General features: G+C 45.7%; 1 protein-coding gene across 2 annotated transcripts in view; it reads left to right on the forward strand.

The window, feature by feature from the left end:
• The window catches only part of PLXNA4 (plexin A4), a 406,242-nt gene that overhangs the window by 370,500 nt on the left and 14,528 nt on the right, over window positions 1-21,214 (forward strand). For both annotated transcript variants that reach the window (XM_038186736.2, XM_072041406.1), the window contains exons 25-30: window positions 304-463; window positions 6,614-6,717; window positions 9,366-9,465; window positions 11,104-11,294; window positions 14,656-14,825; window positions 17,792-18,004. In XM_038186736.2, coding sequence (XP_038042664.1) covers window positions 304-463; window positions 6,614-6,717; window positions 9,366-9,465; window positions 11,104-11,294; window positions 14,656-14,825; window positions 17,792-18,004 — 938 coding nt within the window. The remainder of the gene's footprint in view (window positions 1-303; window positions 464-6,613; window positions 6,718-9,365; window positions 9,466-11,103; window positions 11,295-14,655; window positions 14,826-17,791; window positions 18,005-21,214) is intronic.

Raw genomic sequence — 21,214 nt, forward strand, 5'->3', positions numbered from 1 at the left:
GCTCATAGCTGGCAGGCAGGTCCTGGCTTACCCTTAATCTACTGGGCACAGATAAGTGATAAGAAATGACCCCAGGGCAAGGGATTGAGGGCAGCCGAAAACTGGATGCATGAAAAACCCCTCAGTGAAATCCCTGCTGTGTCAGAAAAGGGAATACTCTTGGTACGCATTTTTCCCCTTAATCCATCCTAGATCCCTCTGGTCTGTAGGATGCAGGGACCTGCCAGAAGGTTGCTGTGGAAGCTTGAGCACAGGGTACCTGCGTTGCTGTGAAATTTATGGTGTCTCATGCCTCTTTCTCAGGTCCTGAGCTGCGTGAACCCTGACAACGTGAACAGCCCTGAGATCCCGGTGAAGATCCTGAACTGTGACACCATCACCCAGGTCAAGGAGAAGATCCTCGATGCCATCTTCAAGAACGTGCCCTGCTCCCACCGGCCCAAAGCTGCTGATATGGACCTGGGTACGTGAGTGCACAATGGGCCCTGAATGCCCCAGGGCTGGGGGGAGAGGGGAGAAGGGAGAGAAGAGACAGTCAAACTCAACCCGGACAATTTGCTGTGCCAAGTGCCACCTCTCCAGACTCAGAGTACCCCTGGTACTTGGGCAGAGCATCAGCAACAGTGAGAGGGCAGAAGAAACTGATTAAATTGATGCGCACACTCCTGGCTTATGAAAGCTCTACTGCTTTGACCTTGAGGACTTGAAACGATCAGTAGCCACCCTGATTTTCTGCCCAGAATTTGGCTTGATCAAGGGTATGGAAAAGGCACGTCCTGCCCAAATCCCCTGGAAGAAGAGCACTGAAAACACAGGGTGGTGTTGTCAGAAGTGTTCAGGCAGCTCAGATTTATTCCTAGCTCTTCTCTGAGCAGTGAGGGCTTGGATTATGCATGTCTTCTTGCTGAGACAGTCACAGCCCAAGCAGTATTAATTTCTCATCATGTGGGCACAGGAAAGAGGATGAAGCATCCTCTGTTCAGTGGGCTGCATCCATCTCACCCTTGACTGCTTCCCTCTCCTGCCAGCACCCCTCCACCAACAGCAGGGTTGGGAGCTGCTGCTGACATTTCTTTTTTTGCAGAGGACAAGGAGATCAGCAGTCATGTTTTAAGGAGAGATCAGTCCCTCTGTTTATGAATTCAGGCTTTTTTTTGCTCCTTCGTGAGATGCTCTGCTTGGGGGATGAAAAGAGCTGCAGTAGCTTCACTTGGATTTTAAGCTCTAGGGCACACAGGAGCTGTACAGCCTAGCACAGGGATGCTTTTAGGGCCAAAATCAGTTTCTGCCCCAAATCTGGTGCAAGGACACTGGGGGAAGTGAGATATCTGAAGCTGAGTCCGGGTTAGATCTGATACCACACCTGGAGGCTGGTATGAGAGGATGTAGAGCAATCTGCTCAGGACACCAATGACGAGTCTGGCACAGGGCTGTATTGTGTGAGGCCATCAGCCAGAATTTGCCCTCAGTGACCTTCAGTGGAAAGGACTTGAGTGGAAAATGATGGAGTCTATAAAACTCAGCAGAGTAGAGGAGGAACCAAAAGGAGGAGGAATGGACCGACGCCAAGAAACAATTCACAGCAATAACGGAGGCAGAAATGAGAGGTCAGGGATTAAAGTTAAGTGTGTTTATGTGTGTGCATTTGTGTAGGGGAGGAGGGATTCCTGACAGAAATTGCAGCATGATTCCTGCTCATGAAAGGCAGTTAGAATAACAAAACGAGCTGCCAAAACCAGCAGTAATAAAGAACAGATCATATACATCATCAAAAAAAAGGACCCGAGTTGATTTTGGAGCTGCTGTGAGTCAGCAGGGGAACACTGAGTGCAAGGGTGAGCATCAGGCCAGGTAGGGCAGGGAACCAGAACACAAAAAATGTGGGGAATGGGGTTTACAGCCCAAACCATCGACCCAGCTGGTGCTGGATGGTGAGCACAGAGCCTATTAGGGTTGAGTCTCAGACTGGTTGTGGGTGGAGAGTGGTTTGTTCCACTGCTGGGATAAATATGTACTCGAAGGCAGGAGTTTTCCCTGCATATTGCAAATACAAGGAAGACTTTGGAATCCACAGTTTTATTGCAGCTCTGGCAGCTGAGAGGTACAGAACAGTGCACAAACAGGGTCTTAACTGGAGTCTGACAATTTTGCATCCAGGGCTTGGCAGATGTAAGTTATTTTGACCTTCCGAGGACCAGTAAGTTCCAGAAAGTGTTTATGAGCATTTACATCCCTAGCAGAAGGGCTGGACACAGACTTGTCCATACAGACGGGAGACTGCTTGATGAGCAGCTGTTTAGCCTCTAGCACTGATGATGCAGTTGGTAAAATACATATATAAAAATAACTAGGGGAAAAAAAAAGAAACTAATATCTTCTCATCTAGGAGAAGAGTCTTGCCAGCAATGATATTTGCAGGCTCCTTTAGCACAGCAGTTAATAAGGTGGGAGGAGCAGGGCTGGCATGAGTGAAGCAGGGACAAGAGGACACGTACATCCAGCCACAGCTCCTGCCCAGCCTCCTCGCAGGAAAAAGCTATTTGCTGGCACCTGGCATCCTTTGGGGACAGTGAAGGCAACAAAAGGGGGAAGCAGAAAGCAGCGGTGACAAAAGACAGCAGCACGGAGCTCTCAGGATCAACCTGCCCCAGGCTGAATGCTCAGAATTGTCAAAGGTGGCTGGATCAGCCCCGCCAGCCCATGCTAAACAGTGGGTCGGAGCAGATGATTATCATCTGCCTTTGAAATCGATGGTTTCCTACACACCAGCACAGTTTTCTATTACCGTTGCAATTTTCTGGGCTTTCTGTCCGTACCAAGGCCAGATTGCTCACATGAAGAAAGCAAACAAGCTAATGAGTTATTTGGAGTTGTTAAATGCAGGGTAGCTGCAGGCAGAGTGACTTGTACGTGTGGCAAATGTCATAATGTTTTGCAGTTACCCAGACAACTCGTGGAGGGGGTTGTCAGCTGAAAGCACTCATTTTGGACACCCCGAGGTTACATTTTAGTCCAAAACCCAAACCGCAGCCCTCGGAGTACAGGCTTCTTTCTACCGCGGCTATTTCTGTTGTTATTATCCTTTAAAGCCCTCTCCACAAAGAAAAGAGCCCGTCTTTGGGAAAGCGTTAGGGTGTGAGGATCACAAAACAGAAATTTGGCTCCACGCTGAGGCATTCACTCTTCCCGGAGCCTTTTGGAAGGGGCTGCTGAGGTGGTGGGGGATGCTGGTTGAGTGCCTTGCACTCGGTGATGCTGGCTCAGGCAAGGGCAAGCTTTCAGTGCCTCACCAGCAGTGCAGTACTGATGTGTTGAGTTTAATCTTTAGGAGCCATTTAAACTGAGTCTAACTCTAGGATATATAAGGTAAAGTAGAGAAATTGCATATACAGGATGAAATATTTCCCATGTCTCTATGTGTTCTGGTATGAACTTTTTCCAACCATGATTGTCTTTTCTCCATGCTAGAAGCAGAGCTGAGTTTCTCCTCTTTTCCTCAAGGTCACCACTTACTGGGCACTTCCCCACTTCTGTTTCCCACCCAGCTGGTTTTATTCCAACCCGTAACAAGGAAACAAAATGTTTTATTCTCATATTTCTAATCCCAATCTTTTGTGGAAATTATAGGGAAGTGATGAAATACTCCTAGGAATGGAGGACTAAAAGCAGCCCATGCCAGGTTATTCAGACAAATCCTTCCTGAGCACAAGTGATCGTGAACTAGGCTTCAATCATGGACAAGCTAGATGCATTTGTTCCACTTGCCACTGCTAGGCACAGCCAGAAACGTTTTCATAGCCCTTCAAATAAGACTTCAGGTCTTTAGGAAAAGCGTGGGAAGCATTGTGCAGTTAATACAGATGACCAAAATGATTTGCATGCATTAAGACCCACAAGTGCCTGTAAAAAGCAGGGTAACTGATGATGACCAGCTCGGAAGAAGACATCTGGAATAAGCTGAGAGGTCTTCTAGCCCTGGGTGTTTCAGTTACCCCTGAAAAATCTCTGCTGCTCTTTTCTTCCTTGTTCACTGGGCATCTTCAGGGTGACCCAGATCAGAGAGAAGGCACAAGGGAGGTGGAGCGTTTTCTGTAGGATCTGAGGTACAGGAGGACATCTCCCCCTCTCCCACATCCCCACAGAATCATTCCCTAGCCAGGCATTGCTACAGCTCAGACAAACCCCTCTGCATCAGTTTTCCCTGGAATTTCCTTTTTTTTCCCTGTCAAGTTGAAGAGAAAGGTTGTTGCTTAAGAAAAAAAGAAAAAAAAAGGAAAAAAAAAAAGGAAAGAAAAAGAAAAAAAGGAAAAAAAAAAAGAAAGGAAAAAAAAAAGAAGAGAAGAAGAAGGGGAAAAAAAAAAGAAGTAATTCCTGCGTGCAATAAAAAGATACACTATCTGCTGAATGAAATATAAAGGCTTCACAGCAGCTGTCTCCTGAGTTTGCATTTACCGCTGCTCCTGATTGGGAGGCTTGATAAAGATAATGGGATTTTTTACCTCCCTCCCCCTCTCCGGAAGGTGGAAGTGTAACAAATTGGATTGGAGTGTGTCTCTCCTTTGTGCCGGCTCGCAGAGGAGTGAGCAGATCTGATGAGAGAGGGGCCGGGGCGCTGCCAGCGAGGACAAAGCTAACACTTTTCACTCAGTGCTGTGAATAGGGATGTCAGGGTCACCTTTCCCTCCTTCGTGCCCTCCCTACCCATTTATCTGCTCCCAGCCATCACATTTCCTTGCAGATCCTTGCGTGGCCACCTAAGGTGGCACTTGTAGAGACGAGGAGTTGTGAGATTGGGGAGAGCTGGGAGGTTAGGGTGAGCTGGGGGTCCACACCTGGGGTCCAAACGCTATGTGGGTTTGTGACCCTCCCCAAAGATGAGTCAGAAAAGGGGACTACAGAAATACGTAGGGACCTGATGGAGAGAAGTCAAAGAGGCACCATGGGGACCATGAGGAAGGCACACAAGGGACACACTGTGACAGCAGAAGTGGCTTTGGCACCCTGCAGAGCGCTTTGTAAAAGCACCATTTCCCAGCCCAGCTCAAACTTCATTTTTTACTCTTCCAAACAACACTGGGACCAGTTAGTTTCTGTGGATCCTGTCCAGAGGGCAACGGACAGAGAGTATCGCCCTCAGACATCACAAGGATAATATCGGCGAGGTCCTAAGGAGCTGGAGTAAATGAAGGGCAGTTTAGGATCAGTGCTTAGCCAACGTAACCTTTGCTTACTCTTGGAGTATCTCCCGCCAAAGTAACACCCAGCAATAAACAGAGTGACTGACCTCTCCCTGCTAATTTAAATGAATAATAAAGGCAAGGGTGTCTTTCCCAATGCATTTTAATTATGTGATAAGAAAACTGCTGAAACCAGAAGAAATTTGCAATGGTCCTTGCATTTTTATATTAGGAGAAATAAGCAGGGGTGGCAGGTGATGTCTCTGTATCCAAGAGTTCATTTTAATTAACTCCAGCAGTTGAATAGACTTTCTGCTTGGGCTCTTGCTCAACTGTGTGTGGCTGGGTCACTGTGACTGAGACGTGACCACCAAAAAGAAAGCTTTGGATGGTTCAGATGGGTTGTGGTGAACCAAAACAACAGTGGCTGGTGTCACAAAATTATGTTACATTTCCCCCCTTTTCGTCCCAATTCCAAAGCTAAGGGCTTCCTGCTCTCCATCACTTCTGGACTTGAGTGGCAAGAAGTATTTTGTGAGCCCTGATGGAGACAAACTGGTCCCAGTAAAGGGTCTGGTGCTGCACTGACCAAGACTCTGCTCTGCCCCAGGGGAGCCCTGTCTGTGGCTGGGTCTTGGAGTTATATCTCAAATATCCAAAAAGTCAATGTCCATGCTGTTAAATGAAAGAGGGCTGGTGAGTAATTTCTGTCCCTGAGGCAAGTGATATTTGCTTGTGTCACTTGGTGGTGGCTAAAATATGCAAGGGCAGGTGGGCATTGGAAGCAGCCACGCTGGAGAAAAAACTGAGCCAGGGACTGAGCTACGAGTTAAGCACTGGGGATAATCAGGGAGCCAAAGCACCAGGACTTGCTTTGTTCGGCTCTGCCATTGGAACAACAGCTCCCTGGTCACTGATTTATTTATCTGTATGATCTTCAGCGCTGTGCGCTGCTGTGCAGTGGCCTCGGACCCCTCATCTCTGTAGGCAACTGCTCTGTGTCCTGATCTCTGCATGGTTCGGTGTCACTCTTTAAAGGGGTGGCTGTTTCATGTGCAAAAGTGGCTTTGTGATAGCAGTATTATTTTTTTTTTTTTTTATTAAGGGTAAAGAAACTGGTCTGAATAACCGAGGACTTGACTCTGAACTTTGCCACAAGGCTATGATTTTTGTGTACTCCCTGAACCATCTATCTGAACCTTTCATAATTCTTTTGTCCCTTCTCTCCCTCCTTTGTGGGCTCTGGACATTTATACATTTATACGTTGTGTGTGGTTGGAAGTATCAATCATAGCACAATGGCAATGACTGATACAGTGCTACATGGATGCAACCTGCACGTGTGACACCATGAGTTGTAAGCACAGGGCTTAGAAGGCTCTGAGATGCTCTGAAGGGCAGAATTTAATCATTCCATGTCCCTGTTCTCCTTGCAGAGTGGCGGCAGGCAAGCGGGGCAAGGATGATCCTGCAGGATGAGGACATCACAACCAAGATAGAGAACGACTGGAAGAGACTCAACACGCTGGCACACTATCAGGTAACTGAGGGAGAGGATGAGTAACAGGTAGATTGGTCAGGAAAGTGAAAAGGAGAAGGGTAAAATGTTGTTCTCCAAGATGCAGAGGTAGACAGTGGTTGAGTAGGCAATAAACGAGCAGAGCTCCTATAAATGAGCACGTCCATCCTGTAGGAACCATTGTGAACCTCACTGGAGATGAAGATAAGGGAAGAAATAAGATGGTCTCTCCCCAAGGAGAGACAGCCCTGGTGAGCAAAGGATGTGAAGAGAAGCGTTAGTCATGAGGACAGCATGAGTTAACATTTCTCATGATGACAGACAGAAAACAAGCTCTTCCCTCCTCCTTTTTTTCCACTGCATCAAAGGCCTTGTAATGCCAGCAGAGTTCAGAAAGATGGACAAGACAAAACGGAAGAGAAGGAGGCTTGTTGTCTGGAAGAAGGAGGAGGAAAGCAGCATGACTAGAGACAGAAGTGCGATGGAGGTGACGCTGGTATAGGAACTCTTGGTTTTAATCTCTGTGTGATTTGCCTTGGGACAAGGCTTCTCTTCATCTGTGCATTACACTGAGATCCATAACAGAGGGCTAAAGGTGTCCAAAAATATCTCACACAAGTGGTAGATTTAATGAAAACAATGGAGTTTAGGTCAAAAGCTCCCCCAGTTCTTTCTTCCTTTGACCAAAACAAAAAAAAAATCATTAAGTTTAATCCGATGCTGACAATTCTATCATTTCCTCAATCACACCTCAGCAATGTGTGTTTTAAAACAAGGTTTATTTTTATATATATATTTTTTCATTTAAGAACTGACCTGAGGAAGCAGCAGGCAATAATTTGAAAAGGAAACAAAACTTTTCACTTCAGGTTGACTGAGAATTGCTGGCTGACTCCCCAAGACTTTTCAAGGGGGACAGGGCAGGGTTTCTATTTTATTTCACCAACAAACCAAGGATTATTTTCTTTCCTTTCTGTGCTTTTTCCAGTTGTTTGCTCCAGGCAATGAGCTCTCAGGTCTATGGATGAGCGGGGGCAGAACAAGTCCTCAACCGCTGGGGTGCTGAGCTCTGCATTGCTTAGCTTGGCTGTCCTGAGGGCAGACAGATCATTCTGGGACAGACACTGATGTTCTTGCTGCCTCAGTTTCCCCATCTGGAGTGTGGGGCTAAAACTACAAAAAGCCTGTAATTGCCTTCCACGATTGCTGAGGGGCTATTTAATTAGCCTCCGCAGTGCTTTGAAGATCAAAAACTCCATGCAAGTGCTAATTATTATTATTACACAGACAAGAGTTAAAAGTTGTTAGCAGTATTTTTTTTTCACCCATCTCCTTTTTTATGATGTCTTATTTATCACAGATATTCCTGATATGACTCCTCTGTGCCAATGGCTTGTTAACATTTCTGATATGGGACCCACGTGAATCACCTATCCGTAGAAATGGAAAATCTGGCTCATTTCAGAAAGCTGTTTTCTGTTGAAATGCTATCCCATGACTTCCTAGAGCACAACCCCCCAAGCCCTACTGCTTTCCCCCAGCTGAGACCCTCTGAAACAGCAAAAAGAAAGAAGTCGTGGTGGTCAGATCTGCCCAGCAGTGCATTTGTCATGTGCACAGAGAGGTTGGCAGGGTCAGTCAAAGTGGAAAATGTAGATATTTCCCTCTGACCCAAGTACCTAGATGCTACCTGCAATCAACTTAGGAAGAATAGAAAAGTTCACATTAGTTTTCCCAATTTTATATCACAAAAATCCAAATTCCTAAGATACTAAATAAGATGTAATTTCTTCTGGTCCCTGACACCACTGCTAGTTTGACTTAAATATATACATAACATAGAAACCTCCCTTCACCTATCCCTTCATTATCAAATATGCTTCTCTGGAAATCTCGGCAACACCTCAGTAAGGCTGATGCTTATGTCAGGCCATATAAGAATGGCTGATTTGGACAAATTTCCTTCACTTGGAAGCTGAAATAGTAGAGGAACGACTTGTGAGATTTGGGGACCTAGATAGCTGATCCTTAAATTCTGATAGCTCTTGGTATAAAACATTTACCCAACTCATAGTCCTAACCTAGATTCTCCAGTGTCCCTGTACTAATGGGACCTGGGATCTCTAATTCCTGTTCAACTATCATAGTCCTGCCCTTTTATCAGCTTAGCTCCCAGGTAAGTGGATGGTTCTCCTCTGTGAAAAATGACCTTGTAGTATCTCTAACCTTTCCTGAAGTAATACTGTGGTCACAAGCTACCTTAATCACTTCAGTTATGGATGAAAACAAGGTGTTTTATTCTACTCATGCTCCCGTCCTGCATGCAAGCCTCCTCACGAAGAGCCTATGGTCAGTTTTAGAGGTCAATGCAAAGATTCACGTTGTCATCCCTGGGCTTTCGCTCAGGATCCTAGTGGGTCATTCTGCTTTGCCATCAGTTGTCCCAGTGCCCAAGTCCAAGCTTCTAGTGATGCAACAACAGATTTTTTCCCCTTTTTGTTAATAAACCCACTGAAGAAAACATTGAAAGCTTTGGTACAAAATTTCTGTCTTGCTTACAGTGACACAGGCTTACGGTTCAGTCTCTGCTGCTTGAATTCCAGCTGTCCTTGGCACGCTCCTCAGCCAGTCCGCAGAAGCTTGTTGACAGAGCCCATTTTTCTCTGTAGGTACCAGATGGATCTGTGGTAGCTTTGGTCTCCAAGCAAGTCACTGCCTACAATGCAGTCAACAACTCCACGGTGTCCCGGACCTCAGCCAGCAAGTACGGTAAGAGCTGGTGCGCTGATAAGGTTCAAGAGAGCACTGAAGGAGAGATCCCAAACACCAAGGTGGTTACAAGACAAGCACCAGAAACAAAGGCAGATGGCAAGTTGATAGGATTGCTCGATGGATGGCAGGAGGAGAGGAGTTAGCCATTTAAAACTTTGGCATCTGGTCCAAGATGTCGATCTAAGTTACTGGATTGCCCTTGGAAGTACCTCTCCTTCCCTATTAGTGAAAGAAGGAGCCTAAATAATTAACATTTTAGATCAATGTGGAAAAGCTCAGTCATTCTACTGGGCAAAGATCTTGGAGAATGGTCTGTTGTGCCAGAGGAGAGGCCTCTGGAACAAAAAGCAACCTACAGAGGGCATTGCTTGTCTACTGCTATAGCTTAGTGTGGGTATTGTGTATCCCACACAGCTATGTTATTATCCCAAGGGAATTTGCACCTGGAACAAGAAAAATCTCTTACTGATACCTTTTATCAGTGTATCTCAAAGCAGTGCACTGTTTTTCCCACTTCAGTCGTACCATGAGACAGTTGTAAGCAAACCCAGGACACTATGATGGGGTGGGACAGCAAAGAAAAATGTCTCTAACATGCAACCAGAGTGCTGCAAAACCACCCTTTATCCTGGATGCACCTATCATAGCAGTTCATTATTGTTTTTCATTATGTATGAAAGCATTTCTGATCCTTCGTAGTCACTTTAGATCGAAGGAAAGTATGGCTACTCAGTGTCCAAGGAGCCCCCTTTCTCTTTCTCCAAGGGCATAAAGCAATCCACTAGATCTTATTAATATTCATCCTCTTTGCCATGTTGTTGCAATTACTGAAAGACACAGTGACCTTTGAAAAGGAAGACTTAAGGGGGGTTAATTTCTGTTGGATTTCCTTAATTCTTTTGCTGTTTGATTTTTCAGGAGGAGGGTGTGAGGAGGAATGCAGGGGGAGGAGAAGATGTAGTGGGTCAGAAGTGACTGTTAATTGCAATTAAGAAAACAGCATCCAGAGAGAAAAAAAGGATATTCCATCTAATAATTAATATGTAGAGATTGGTAATGCATTAATGAGGCTGATGCAGATCTTGCTACAGAAAGGTGCAACACTCTTCCGTTAATTATGGTTGGAAAAGACTCAATCTGGAGCCTTGTGGAAGGTCAGGGGGAGGAGAATGCCTCATGCCATCACTCAGAGGCAAAGGGAAACAGAGTCTAGTTCCTGTCAAAACGAGGTTTTGGAGCAGATACTGCAGAAGATAGTGAGGTAGGAGTTTTTGGGTTGCTTTGATGCCATAGGAGGGATAGGAGGCAGTTCCTCCTGAGCTTGGGGATGGAGAGATAGGCAAAAGGTCACATCAGTTACATCAATACTACTGTATAAAATAACCCATGACCTGTTCTCTGGCCATAGGGCCAAGAAGCTCAGTCTGGTATGGCTAACACCCTACAGGTAAAACAAATTGAACCCGCCCATACTGGCTACCACGAGTAGATGGTGCTGTCCCCGAACCAGTCCTGGGCAGTGCCTGACACTAACAGTGCTACTCCCTGATGAAGAACTTCTATTAGGAGATGCGTCATTAGCATGTTTCCTTGGTGAAACCCATTAACCTGAGACACATGCACCTATTTTTGCAGAAAATATGATCCGTTACACGGGCAGCCCGGACAGCCTCCGTTCCCGCACACCCATGATCACCCCTGACCTTGAGAGTGGAGTCAAGATGTGGCACTTGGTGAAGAACCACGAGCACGGTGACCAAAAAGAGGGTGATCGGGGCAGCAAGATGGTTTCTGAGATCTACCTGACAAGGCTACTTGCCACCAAGGTATATGGTTGGGATGGGGAAAAGGGTGAGGAATGGGCTTCTAGAGGCTACGGTGGGACTTCTTGCAGACAAGATATAAGAGTCTGCTCAGAGGATGCTAAAGGGGAAATAAACAGAAGGAAAGTAGAGCAAGAGGAATGCAAAGAATTTAGAGAACAAAGTCAGGAAAGGGACATGAGAAGGCCAAATGGTGAAAAGAGAGAGGTGATAACTTCAAGGGTACTGCTTCTGGTGTGTCTCGACTGAGGAGGATCAAGAGGTGGGGATGTCACGAGCAAAGGGAGTGATCAGTGAAAAATAGACAATAAACACATGAATAAACAGTGACAGTAACAAAGCAGAAGCTAAGGGCTCACAGAGAGCTGGGATTTGGAGAGCAATGAGGAGTGGCCATGGCCATGAGTCTAATGGAGAGCATGAACAGGGGTAGGTATGTGCTGGTGTTGTCGATGATGATTTGTAGTTTGGATCAAAATTGAGCAAATAAAGAATCAGGGTCTGAATGTGCCCACATCCTATCTGTTCAATCCATACTACCCCAAATGCTAGAAATCAGCCTCCTCTGTGGGTGCCTGCCACAGCCTGCAAAAATTCTCCAAGGACGCAGCATGTTAGTGCTCAGCATAACTAAGGATGCTGCACTGTTGCGAGGGCACTTGTACAAGTGGAGATCATTGAAGGGGATAGACTTATAACTTACTGCAGTGAACATTGGGTCTGTGACAGCTACAGAAAGTGGTTTTATTGCCACTGTCTGCACAGCAACAGCTCACTGTCAGTCAGCACCATTCTGTCCCTTCCCTAGGAGAGGAATGGCTGGCTCTCATTGCAGTTGGCTTGCTCCCAGGCTTTTCAACTTCTTTCATCTCTTATCAAGACTATTCTCCACCTATCTCTTCTCTAAAGGCTCTACAAAAATGTGGGCAAAAGCAGTCGTGTGATTTTACAACTATTTGCTCTTCCACCCTGTGGATCCATCATTGGTGGTGCTCTCCTTGGAAAAGCCTGCATTAATGAGGAGGCTGCAATGTTCTTCTTTTGTGCCCCAGCAGGGACCAGGGCAGGTGGGGAGGCAGGCACTATAATCAAACAGGGTCCCTTTACAATCCTGCCATCCTCCTGCAGTGCAGAGCATCCCTGTGCCTGAATCTCTGACACATGAGTTATCTGGATGCATCTCAGAAGTCGAAACTGCAGCTGTGGCTCAGGTGTGGCTCATCACAGCGTAATCTCACCCCATTCTGAGCAGGGTTAAACCAAGCAGCAATCAAACAGCCTGATCTTCCTCCTTTCTCTGAAGTTTTGACTATTACCATTTCCTGTCAACAGGCACAAACACAATTACATTTATTCATTCAAATCTGAGTTTGCCCATCAGACAGCTCTCTGTTACATGCTTAAGTCCTACCATAAGTTTTAGCCGCTCATTTGTTCCAGCCTATGGTCTCTGACTCTCCCTGCAGCCTCACTCCGTCTTTCTGCGTTGCAATGAGATTCAGACATAAAATGGCTTTGCCTTTAGCCTTGGAACACTGTCAGCTCCGTGGCATTAAGATGCTTTTATGGATCACACAATGTAAAAAGAAAATGATGCTCCCCAGGGCCAGGGCCCCAGCTGGTGTAAATGAGCAACCATTGGACCAGTGCTGATCTACCCTGTCTGGGGATATGTCCCTTACCCCACCACTGAATTGCTTTTGCTTTCTGTTTCGGATCACAAACAACACCTTTTTTTTACTTTTTTTTTTTTTTTTTCTTCTAAAGACAGCAGGAAAGCAGCTGCAAAACTTGCACAGCAAGAGAGAGAGCAAAAAGGCTGGGGGTTTATTGTTTCCCCTCTTGGGCTGAGCAATATTCTTTCCTCATCATGACCATTTTAGGGGGGAGGAAAGAGGAGAGAGACCAATTGCTAGTAATACAATCCCAGGGAATACTTAGTTAAACTGACAATGATTTTTATTCTGTTAAATCCCTGACCTCCGAGACCTAGAGTCTCTTGCCTAAAAGCCTCAGAGGTTTTCTTTGTATTTGTGTGGGTGAGCACGTAGAGAACTAATTCCCTCCAGAAACTGAACCTGAGGGCAAGTTCTTCCATGTCAGACCAACAGGATTTTTCCTCAGGGGCCCTTTCTGAGTCAGACATACTGCAGGGATTATTCACCCTGTAGGAGTTCACACAAGCAAAAGGCACCTCTGTTTGTTTCCCAAAGAATAAATCAAGTGGTGAATCAGCAAGAGACGCCAGCTTTCTAATTAAGTATTTGTTAGCGCTATGTAAACGTGTGTCGCTCTGGTGGAACCTGGTGCTTCATTTCTAGTAAGGAGGAATTTCTTGGATCTACAGAGAAAGGGAAGGCTTTTATTTTTCAGCTGAGGAAAATTTGTGTATCAGGAAACGTTTATTGGAGGTTTGATTGATTTTTTGTTATTTTAGCAGCCATGTGGTTTGTTCACATATAAGTGCCTCTGCAGCTCTGGTGGCAGAGTAGAGCTTTACACAGGCTACCACAGCTCCTCAACAGCCTGCTTGTCCAGGTCTGGTCACCCTTTGCTATTCCAGCTCTTCACAGTCCTCAACTGTCCTCATCATCTGGCTAGGGTGGTTCTTCTGGATCTGGAATTCTTCTCCCAGAGAAGCCTAAGGACACTGCTGCAATCACTGCAGTGGGCATTAGGCCTGCAGAGCAGTACTTGACCGGTTTGAGCATTGCTCCTAGGGCTTGTCTTGGTCCCGTGAAGATGGGTATAAAAAACAAGGAGGCCTATTGGAATTAGGATGAAATTCTTGTTATTTATTATGCTACTTACACATACAGGACAGCCATCTTCTCCAGTCACTGTTGTCCTATTTGTCTCAATGACACTTTCTGTTCTCCTCTACATTCATCTGACTTCTATTCTCAGCTTAAGAACAGACCCTGGACGAAAACCAGTGTAGAAAATGGCTATTTTTTGCCTCATGTATACACCAAAGCAGTTGAGTATAGGATACAGAGGAGAAAAATTTCAGTGGGAACAGACGAGTACCTGCCCATCACCATATACCTGAGACGGGGTGAGGTATCCCACCACATCTCAGCCTCCTTCCCTGAGTGCTAGTAACAGAGAGGACACATCTTGACCTACCCCATTCAGCTGGTAAACATAAGTAATGGATATTATGAAGATGCGGATGTCTGCTTAAAGACATCTGAGTTGAAATTTCAACTCACGTCACATTTAAAAGCTGTTAAATGGCTCCTACTTTTCAATATATTTTCTGAGCCTGTTCTACAGATATACTGTATTTTCAGTGGGACACCATAATTCATCATCCTCTTGTTACTTGGTATCTCACATTCTCCTCTCCTTCTCCCAACAGGGCACTCTCCAGAAATTTGTAGACGACCTCTTTGAGACCATCTTCAGCACTGCTCACCGTGGCAGTGCGCTTCCCCTGGCCATCAAATACATGTTCGACTTCCTGGATGAGCAGGCTGACAAGCACAACATTCATGACCCCCACGTGCGGCATACCTGGAAAAGCAACTGGTGAGTGGGACAGCCTGGTACCAAATCCTGGACTGGAATGGGAAGAGATGGACATATGATTTGGGATCTAGATTTGAGATCCAAGAAAGCCAAGGGCGTCCTGGCTTGTATCAGGAATAGTGTAGCCAGCAGGACCAGGGAGGTGATCGTCCCCCTGTGCTCAGCTCTGGTGAGGCTGCACCTCCAGTGCTGTGTTCAGCTTTGGGCCCCTCACTACCAGAAGGACATTGAGGCCCTGAAGTGTGTCCAGAGAAGGGCTACGAAGCTGGTGAAGGACCTGGAGGTCCTGGAGCTCCTCACCTATGAAGCTGGTGAGGAGCAGCTGAGGGCACTGGGGTTGTTTGGTCTGGAGCAGAGGAGGCTCAGGGCAGACCTCATTGCTCTCCGCAACTGCCTGAAAGGAAGCTGTGGGGAGCTGGGGGTTGGCCTCTTCTCACAGTGATAGGACAAGAGGGAATGGCCTCATGTTGCACCAGGTGAGGTTCAGGTTGGAAATGAGGAGACATTTCTTCTCAGAAAGAGCAGTCAGGCACTGGGATGGGTTGCCCAGGGAGGTGGTGGAGTCACCATCCCTGGGGGTGTTCAAGGAAAGGTTGGACGTGGTGCTTGGGGACATGGTTTAGTGGGTGACAGTGGTGGTAGGGGGATGGCTGGACCAGATGATCTTGGAGGTCTTTTCCAACCTTAATTATTCTATGATTCTATGCTTATGGGTGCTGAGGAAACTGGCGCGGGGTTCATCATGCCAGGTTGAATCATCCCAGGCCGATGGAGAAGTCAGACGTACCCAGAATCTAAAGGGTGCTATCAAGGATGGAGTGCTTTGGCTGTAGATCCCAGTATTGCAAGGAGATAGTGCTATTTCTGAGGGACCTCATGAGGATATAGGAGGAAAAATTGTCAAGTATTTAATTGCTTTAGCGTGAAGGCCCAAAGGGATCTCTAGGGATTCATGGGACAGGATTCAGCATTGCTGTCTTCATCTGCACAGGGAGTTTGAACTCCCACTGTAGTCAGTGGGGGCCTGGAGCTCCTTTTGGTTGCCCGGAGAGGCATCTGGAGCCATTTGCAGTGTTTTAAGGTGTACCACAGGGAATGTGCACACCCACAGGAGACTTGTGCCCTCCTGGGCTGGCAGCTGGGGGCCAGAAGAGATACCTCAGAGAATTTTAAAAGGTATTAAGTACTTGAAGGGCCTGAAGTTGGATGTGAATCCCCTTCTGAGTGAGTGACAAAGGCTGACATCAACCCCCTGCTCTAGCTGCCAGGCAGCGGTCCCTCTTTGTACACGTAATGGGACAGCAGGGAAAAGCCAGCACTGGTGAAGAGAAAAGATCTTTGCAGCACCTCTCTGCTGAGTCTCCCTGTTGGAAAGAGACCCCTGGGGAATCGCTCCCTCCCCTTTCCCTGTGCAAACACAGGGACTATAAAAGGAACAGCAGAGGAGAGCCATGGGGCTCCCAGCTCATGCATTTTTTCCTTTTACCAGCCATGCTGATGGCAGATCGTCACAGTGCAGTGACATAAAAAAAAGAAACCCCATGCACCAAAGAGGCTTTCAACTAATGAAACATTAGCATATTATTAACATTATCTGCGGCACTAATCTAAGGCTGATTGCAGCCACTCAGACTAAATGAGCAGGAGGTTTACTTAAGGGGGGAGGGACGAAGGCAGAGTCTGTATGTGTTGCAGGGGGGGATCAGGGGCAGCATGAAGAAATCTTTTCAATCAGATTAAATTAACTCCAAGTCACATCATGGGCTTCATTATTCCCAGCTAGGGATATCATCCCCCGACCCCCTCCCCACAGCCATACATACATGCAGCCTGTGCTCGTGCTCGCTGTGGCTGTACTTATCATCCAAACAACTACAGAAGAAGTTCTTCACTCATCCAGCTCTTCCTCCAGCAGATGAACCTCCACTCCCAACCTAAAAAGCTTCCCTCCCACTCTTCCCGTCAGGTCTCATTGCCAGCATCTCCCACTCCTGAACTTCTGCCCCTTCCCAAAAGGATGTTTTTTGGCTGATAAGAATATCCGTGTGAGGCTTTCCTTACTTTTGGTCTGTGATTTTGGTGGCTAAGGATAACACAATTTGTTTAGGAATAACTTTGCCCTGACACACACACAAAGAAAACTTGAGGCAAAGGCTAGATGTAGATACTTCAGGACAACTCACACAAATGAACAGCTCTTATAAGGGGTGGGGAGGGAGGAAGACTTTTGAATTGCACTTGTAATAGCATTTCCACAGACAAATTTTCATTTCAAAGGTTGCAACACTTGTTCCCCATTCCTATTTTTTCTCCTTGAGGCAACAGGGTTTTCTCTGCCACATGGAGTCCGCTTCATGCAGAAGGTGCTAGGATCATACAGGGGCTTGGGCTTGAGCTGTGCAGCGTGACAATGCATGGCATACACAGAACAAAATGCCTGCCATTAACATTCCCAGGCTCAGCCTGACAGCCTGACAGTTGTACCTACCTTTTCTTGCCCTGGATTTACTATGAGGCCAAAAGCCAAGTCTACCAATGCCTAGTGTACATTGTACCATTGTCTAGGCACACAAAGTTGTGTGAATGCAATTTCTAGCTGTTAGCTAACAGTACCTTACATTTGCACCTAACATAAAGAAGTTAGGAGATATTTTCATCATCTCAGTTATACTTTCATTAATTTAATCTCATTAATTTATGTGCAACTCCAGTAAGATGACATTGACACTAGAAGTGACAAAATCAGGTCTGCAAGGACAACAAAACTCATTCCTGAGGTGACCAACACCATCTCAAGAGCCCTCAGGGGAGGAATTTATCGTAAATAAAAGACAAAATTAGGGCTTATCCCAGAATCCCTATCTCTCTGCCTGGATCTTTGATTCCTATCCACCAGTCAGCACTGTAACACCGCAAGACAAAGCTTTTGAACCATTACTGACTCACCTCTTCCACCCCTCTTGCAGCTTGCCATTACGGTTCTGGGTGAATATGATCAAGAACCCCCAGTTTGTGTTTGACATCCACAAGAACAGCATCACAGACGCCTGCCTCTCTGTAGTGGCTCAGACGTTCATGGACTCCTGTTCAACCTCAGAACACCGTCTGGGCAAAGACTCCCCCTCCAACAAGCTTCTCTATGCCAAGGATATCCCCAGCTACAAGAACTGGGTGGAAAGGTGAGTTTTAGCTCTAGAAACATGAATGGCATAAGCAAGTGGTAAAAAGAGGCCCTACTTCATGGATGGAGGTAAGTGGTATCCTTAGTATTGTTTCTGGTAGCTGCTTCTGGGCTTTTTCTCTTTGATTATTGCCCAAGTAGAAAGATCTCTGATAGACATTTATTCCCACGTGCCTTACAACAGAGGTAGAAATTTAATTAGAGGTGTGAACTGAAGGTGTTTGCCATCATTTGAAGCCATCATCTCTTGAGGAGAAACTGTTGAAAGAGAGAGAGGTGAAGGAAGGGGAGGTGACTGTGCCTGAGCTCTGTGAGCTACGTGGGCTTCTCAGTCGTCCCACACAGACCAGAAGAAGTGGTTCATTTCTCCCAGCATTGTTGTGAGTCCCCACGCTGCCTGCATCCCAGGCATCACACAATTATCATCCCTTAGTTTGAGTTCAGTAGCTTTCCATGGCAGCTCTTCTGTGCTTTGGATGAGATGCCATAGGGTTGACAGGCTGGTGACTGAAGCTCTGCAAGTACTTTCTGAAAGGTCAGAGGTCTTCTAAACATTTTATCCACATCTGCAAGAACCTGTAGAAACTACTGCACAGAGGGGCAGGGTCTGACAGGCCTACTTTACGGGAAATACAACCAAGGCAAGTATTCCTGCAATACACAGGGGCTTCAGTTTCGCTAAGATTTTTTACAGGATAAACTATAGCACGTTTTGTACTCCACTCAACAGGATGCTGTCTGCTGGAACAAGCCTTGTAGAAGTTGATCTGTGCTTTGTTTTCCAACATGCCACATTTGCCTGGTATTATGGACAGGTTTGGGAACAGCACAGCTGGAGAGTGATTGCTGCTCTGTAAATACAATAATGGGTTTATCTTACAGATCATTTCTGCACAATGGCATCCAGTTTTCAGCAATGATTTGTCTGGATGACTTCATAGGCACTGTCTAAAATTGATACCACATCATGCGGGTGATATAAGACCTCTGCTGCTGCAGGCATACTGTGCTGTAAACCAGACTATTTCCTTTGGTGGAGAAGGTTTTTTCTCATTCTGTGAAAGCAGAGCACGGCTGATCAAAGAGCTCTGTACCCTAGTCAGCATGAGGTGAAATTTTTACAATAATGCTCCCATTGGTCTCTGATTTGTCCGGACAATTATTTTTAGATGTGGTTAAACACGTCTGCAAATGTCGTTTCTAGGCAACCTGTAAGGCTCTTACGAGCTACCTTGCTTAATTATGACCTACTTCTGGTACCGTGTCCAAGTTTCTTGGTATGTATTGAGGTTGATTGCTGGATTGACCTGGATAGGGGGAAAGAAATGTTTGAAATTTGTTTAGAAACCATAAATTTGCACTAACAGCGACCCAATGGCATCATACTCCAGAGACTCTTTAGCAACCTGTGAAGCGTGTGTTGTTGGTGGGTAGTTTCCTACAGATGACCCTGTTGGATTTTATACCTTTGGAGATGTTACATTTGAGTGATGAACTGAGGTACATGGGTGAAGAACAGGGTACTTCCTCATGCAAAGCCTTTTTTTTTTTTTTTTTTTTTTCCACCTGGATAAACAGAAAGTGGCAGGGTTTTCTGTTTGTTTGTTTTGTGGGTGTGTGTTTGTTTAAAATGTATTTTTCCAGTATCGATTTCACTTTAAAACTTTTTGGAGCTCAATCTGTTTGCCCAGTGATCTTCAGCAATACGTATTGCATTTCTCTGGAAGTTTTCCTGAACAACAAACGAGGTACATAATACCTCCTGCTGCTAGTAAAGAACACTGGATTTCGGGGCCCAGCATGTGCTGAGTTATTATCTGCACTGATGTCTGAAAGCTTGAACTGAAGCCCAAGGGGAGATGGTGGGGTTTAGAATATGGTTAGAACTTCTGCCCTAATAATACTTTCCTGTGTCAATGCCACTGACTCAAGGCACCTGGATGCTGTTGCAGATCAAAGAAAAACTTATTAAAGATGAACAGAATATAATTTCAATTCTACTCTGAGTTAATGAGCTCCTTTTCTCCATTCTGCAACTGTGCTTTGAGGGAGTTATTCCAACTCCAATGGCTTCCAGTACTGATTTGAGTTATTTCTATAGTCAACGTCAGCTGGAGACAGCATCATTCAAGACCACTAGACTTCTTCAAAGACAGAATCATAAGATAAAAAGATTTTCTGTTGGAGAGTTTAAGAAGTGGTTGAGTAAATCAGAAGAACTTGAAATCAAATGATCTCCTTTGATGAAGAAGAATCTGTAAGAGGGCAATTAGTCAGTGGTGGTTTGTAACCCTACTTGAAGGCACTCCAGAGTAAGAGCCAACTCCTCTCTTTTAACATGCCTGTTGAGATGGTACCTGAGCTGGGCTGCTCCAAGCAATCTTTTTGCAACTATTGGTTTCTCAGTGTGGAGTGTGCCTTCAGGACTCACAAAACTCACTGTTGGGGATTATCTTGACATAAGAAGTAGCAGAGAAAGTAGCAGGCATGGGTGACAGTACCTATCTCCAATTCAAGAAAAAATAGCTTTCCAACTCCAAGTTGGGAAGGGCATAGATGCAGTTTCTGGCCTCACCAATGGTCTTTCTTTACACAGTAGTTAATAGGAGTTTGATTTTTTTTTTTTTTTAATTTAAATTTAATCTTTTGGTCTTTTTTAAATGCTGCTGGGAGCAGAGCTGGACTCTGCCTGCTGAAGCAAACCCACTGAAACACCCTGACTTTTGCAAAAAACAAGTTCAGCATTCAAATACAAAGTCAGGGCTCTTTCACTGTGAAAACACATGACTAAAAAGTACCAGCACGTAGCCACAACTTGGGAGTCCTGTGGCAGAAGATGAGGCCTGACAGAGGCAGAAGAATTAACCCAGGAATGGGAACAGGCTATTTGGCTTTTGTTGAAGCCACGAAGAGTCAGTCTGTGGTCCTAAAACAAGGTGGCAGCTTTTCAAATATCGTAATTTGAAAGAAGAGGAAAAGAATGGGAATGATAGACCAGATTCTCATTTGACTTCTGCTAGTGAAACTCCATAGGCCTTGCTGAATTTACATTAGAGATGCTTCAGATCTGCATCTTTTCAAGTTTACTTCAAATGTCCCCTTTGAGCCTAGAAATCTGGAGAACTTGGGAGCATTTGATGCAATCCCCAAGCAATACAAAGGGGAGCCGGTTCTAATTGGGGCTGTCTCATTAGCATTCAACACCACA

The sequence above is a fragment of the Anas platyrhynchos genome, chromosome 1 (genome assembly GCF_047663525.1).
Source record: "Anas platyrhynchos isolate ZD024472 breed Pekin duck chromosome 1, IASCAAS_PekinDuck_T2T, whole genome shotgun sequence".
Taxonomy (NCBI): domain Eukaryota; kingdom Metazoa; phylum Chordata; class Aves; order Anseriformes; family Anatidae; genus Anas; species Anas platyrhynchos.